This window comes from Eleginops maclovinus, chromosome 15 (genome assembly GCF_036324505.1).
Source record: "Eleginops maclovinus isolate JMC-PN-2008 ecotype Puerto Natales chromosome 15, JC_Emac_rtc_rv5, whole genome shotgun sequence".
Classification (NCBI taxonomy): domain Eukaryota; kingdom Metazoa; phylum Chordata; class Actinopteri; order Perciformes; family Eleginopidae; genus Eleginops; species Eleginops maclovinus.
This window is the reverse complement of record NC_086363.1, coordinates 9790044-9794429: the sequence shown is the minus strand read 5'-3', so window position 1 is coordinate 9794429 and position 4386 is coordinate 9790044. Positions and strand designations below refer to the sequence as shown.

At 36.8% G+C, this 4386-nt stretch overlaps 1 protein-coding gene across 1 annotated transcript; it reads right to left on the bottom strand.

Moving 5' to 3' along the window:
- Positions 1–1387: 1387 nt before the first annotated feature.
- Positions 1388–4245, bottom strand: LOC134877284 (adenosine 5'-monophosphoramidase HINT3-like). Its single transcript, XM_063902743.1, has 5 exons — positions 3937–4245; positions 3401–3518; positions 3048–3117; positions 2747–2873; positions 1388–2658 (listed from the first exon to the last, which is right to left on the bottom strand). The coding sequence occupies exons 1-5, from the start codon at positions 4036–4038 to the stop codon at positions 2560–2562; spliced, it is 516 nt and encodes a 171-aa protein (XP_063758813.1). The 5' UTR covers positions 4039–4245; the 3' UTR covers positions 1388–2559.
- Positions 4246–4386: the final 141 nt, after the last annotated feature.

Below are 4386 nucleotides of genomic sequence, written 5' to 3'. Positions count from 1 at the left end.
AGGGAGGGGCGGGGCTTCACCGCAGCAGCGAAAGCGTCAGGTCAACGTGAACCGTGAAGAAGTTGACGTCACCGGCCGGGATACCAGCTGCTGGTGACAGTGTTATTGCTTACATACATACCTGTAAAAAAAGAGAGATTAAATCTGAATATTGACCGGTTTTTCTAATTGTTGTAATTTACATGAAGAAAACATTGTTTGGTCTGATGTTGATTATTTCCTGAAGTCAATGTTTTGTGTGTATATAATGTTTGATGTACGTATTTATTTTTCTTGAATAAAGGGAAATAAAATACATTATTATAACTTGATTATAATTGAAAAAATAAAACTAATGTACTAATGTTTGTACATGAGAAATAATCACATAGCTTGCAGAATGATGCATTTGTACAGTGTACAAAAAGTTGGGCTCTTCTTGTAGATTTAAAAACTAAAATAAATAAAAAGTATTGGTCTGAGAGATTGTGTTTTCTTTTTTTTATTATGAATGACAGCTTCTTCCACACTGTCATGTTTTGCTGTTGACAATGGATGTTATAGTTTTGGGCACCTTCTTCCGTAGTTTAGCAAATTCAAGATGACACAAAGCTTTGAAAATATTTCCCTTTTCAATCTTGGTACTGACACATGACAACAAGATTATAAAATGATTGTTTGCAGAACCCTGAAGGGACAATACAGGTGTGTATATCTGCATGGAAATATTGAAAATGAAACTGCAGTATTATAGAAGAATAACAATAATAATGTCAGAGAGGATTAGTTATGATTATTAACCTATATGATTTCTACACCACTAATAAAACAATACAGTCAGCTTTTAAATCCTGTGCCATGAAACAAAAACAGATTGACAGAGATGAAAGTCTCACTAGTGACTCCAAGTGGCGCACAGGAAGAAGTGACACTGTAATGTAAACCAGAAGCGAATTTTGCGAAGATCCATTGCTCTTATCTTATATCATGAAAACCCTTTAGATATCTTTGCACACGCTGCCAAAAAAGGCAAATAATTACATGTTTTCCTGTGTTAGGGACTTTACCTACAGACCTGTCATTATGAGTTTTTTTATTCAGTGTTCAGACATTAGTGTATGGCAGAGAAACACCTTAGAAAAAGCTTAGAAAACATTGAACCAAAAATAATTAAACCATTAAGATTGTTCAGCAATGACTCCTTCATTTGGAGCTTCTCAATATCTTTAATTACAATTCTATATAATATATTAATATTAAAAGACATATTTGACCCCAGTGCATCCGATAGGTTGTGACACAAAGACCAGTGGCGGCTGGTGAAAAAAAATCTTGGTGGGGCTAGTGTGCCAACAGATTTCCCTGCCTAATCTAGCATAAGCATTCAAATGAACAGTCGGAAAATGACTACAGTTCCACAATAATAATTTAATTTCACAGTTTCCAGCTTCACAGAAAAAGTTACAATTTACAGCTATATTAGACTTTATGCTATCAAATACTATACAATACAATCAAGGGATAAATTAACAACAAGGGTATGATTTCAGCTGAATCTATACAAATCAACAGTGAGTGAGTGAATGAGTGAGTGTGGGTTGAGAAGAGAGAATGAAACAGAACTTTCCTATTAAAATGTAACATATACAAAGAATTTAGAACCAAGTTATTTTCAAAAAAAATTACATAAACAGATTATTTTAATACCCTCCCTCAAGGAAAAATGCATTTACTTGGAGAAAACAGCATCAGTGCCATACAGTTGTCATTGCATGTCACAGCCTGAGAGAAACAACAAAGCGTCGTCGCGCGTATTTTTTCCCCACGTAGCGTAGGACAGAGTCTGGGAGTCGCACTACGAAAAAAAACTATCGCTGGCTCCTTATGTAGCTACAGCAATCCTAAACCTTCACGCATTTTACGTAGCAGTTGGGGCTAAATTTCCAGCGCCCCGCCGCCGTTAAATTTGGCGACGTTGATAGGCCAATTATTCATAATTTCCCCCTAGCAACCATAACCGGATTGGCTGTTTAGCTGCCGGTCAGGGGCACTTTGCCGATCGCCCCATGAGAGAATGATACACTGTCTGTCAGTGGAAATTCACTGTTTAATGAGTGTTAGTTGGTGGAAATGTTGTTTAAATGATTTAAATTGCATGTAGGCACACACACTATTAAGTAAAACTGACATTGATTTAAAAAAAATATTTTTTCCCCTCAACAGCTGGTGGGGCAGAGCCCCAGCGCCCCCTATGGGCCAGCCGCCTCTGACAAAGACATCAAAAGATATATTCAGCTGTTTCAATTGATGCAAACAACGTAGACACACAATCAAAATTAATGTCTTCCAAATTTACAACAACCATGATATGCTCTTTGCTCACCGCGAGGATTAGGAGCAGAGCCTTGCATTAAACATCTTAAATAAACAATAAAAGTCACATTTGTTTCACACTTTGTCAATAAGATGTACACACAAAGCCTTGAACACACATTAGATACAACTGTTGGGACATTTCAATGCTATGGCTTTCAGAACCAACACATTTATCCCCCTCATTATTTCATTTAATCACTCGGTTTACCAAAAAAAGCCATGACAGTTTATACAGCTTTCTCTCCGCTTTCTCTCATTTACTATGGGAGCTTTATCCTTAATATGATTCCGGAGAAGTTCTTCCTGTAAAGTGAAAAATATTCATTTAAATAGGGCAAGGGCATAAAGGGTCTGTTTCAGCAACATTATCGTTTCATATTTAGCCTCTCACCGTAACAAAATTGTATGTACTTGGAATAAACTTATACATCAAGGCTTCGTAGATTTGGCTGCGAGGGGCGAGCACATGCAGGTGGAGGTGATCGACAGAAGTATTGGGAGGTTGGTGGAAGCCCAGGCTGTGTAGGAAAACACAATCATTTAATGATCAGCAGTCAGACAAACATCTCAAAGAACAGTTTAAGACATTTGAATAAAGAAATAACAACAAATGAAAACCTTTGAATTTTGCAATAGTGAGAAAGTTACCACCTCTCTTTACCGTTTAAGCTCACACACACTGTTCTTCCTACCTTATATCCTCCATATCAGTGATCCCTTGGTCTTGTAGCACAGCTTTCCCCATTTCCGCCATCCTCTTAACTGTTGGATACAACCCTTCAGTTGTAATAAATAGCACTATAGGGGAGCTTAAACATCCCAATAATAAAATGAACAATAAATGAGGAGGTAAATGTGGAAGTTGCAGTAGCAGATGTGGAAATAGTTTCACCACCAGTCTCATAACAATGTCCTAAATAGTTAGAAAGGTAGTAGTAACAATATTTGCAGCTGTACTATGTAACTATTTGCAGAGGTCAGGGGAAATAGATCTTCAGTGGTAATTGCACAGCTTTAATTGGCTTTTAGTGATCTTATGACTGACCGAGACCAACGTGTCCCCTGTGTAGCGAGAAGCAGCTGTCGATGTGCTGAATGGGTACAACCAGGTAGTGGTGAGGAGCAGCAGGATAAATGTCGCTAAAACACACCAGCTCCTTGTTCTGTCAGAGAGGATGGAATAACATAATAAACACACATGTTAACCTACGGACAATGAATGCAGCATGGATCAATCTCATATGACTTGTATTATTGTGGGCCCCCATTCTCTGAAACAACAATGTGTTATCGCAGTGTTTGTGGTCTGAATTTGACCTAATACTTTGAATCAATTCTTAAAATGCATTGTTTTTTTTACGTGATTTATTATTAGAATTGTCTTTACCGAACTTATTGTACTTTTGTTTTACCAATTTGTAGTTTCTTTGCTCAAGTTATATAACTTTTTTAAAAAATTGTTTTACGTTTATTTATTGTACATAACTTTGTTAAGAAAAAGGCTCTATAATTAAAGTTCCTTACCGTCATTGAGATTCCTAAATGTAGAAGGCTTTACCTGCCGTTACAACTGGATCTTACCTTTTTGAGGACTTTCGTTTCTTTGTCTTGATCGTTGGCTATTAAACAGAAAATACAAGTTTCATCTTTTTCTGGTCTTAATTCTGAGTTGTTTCTCAACATATTTCAGATATTTCTATGTAGTTTCCTTCTCAACGCGTTTCCGGTAAACACAACCTACAATAGGCTGTATGTGGACCAAAGATCGTCTATATTTGCGAAGACATGTTACTCAATCTTGTTTCCCTAAATCCTTCTTGACGGCATAATTTCTTTCTTTTTTTCTATCAAGGGAATTAATTCAAGGCATATGGTAATTCAGTTTCATGTACAGGAGTGTTACCTCTTTTTGATTTGAGATCTTTCGGGGGGAATGACTTACTGGGAAGAACCACCCACTGGAAAATTCTTTACACAGCTCTGGCACAGTATCTAACAATAATACTGAAAGCTTTATAAATACACGCCTCT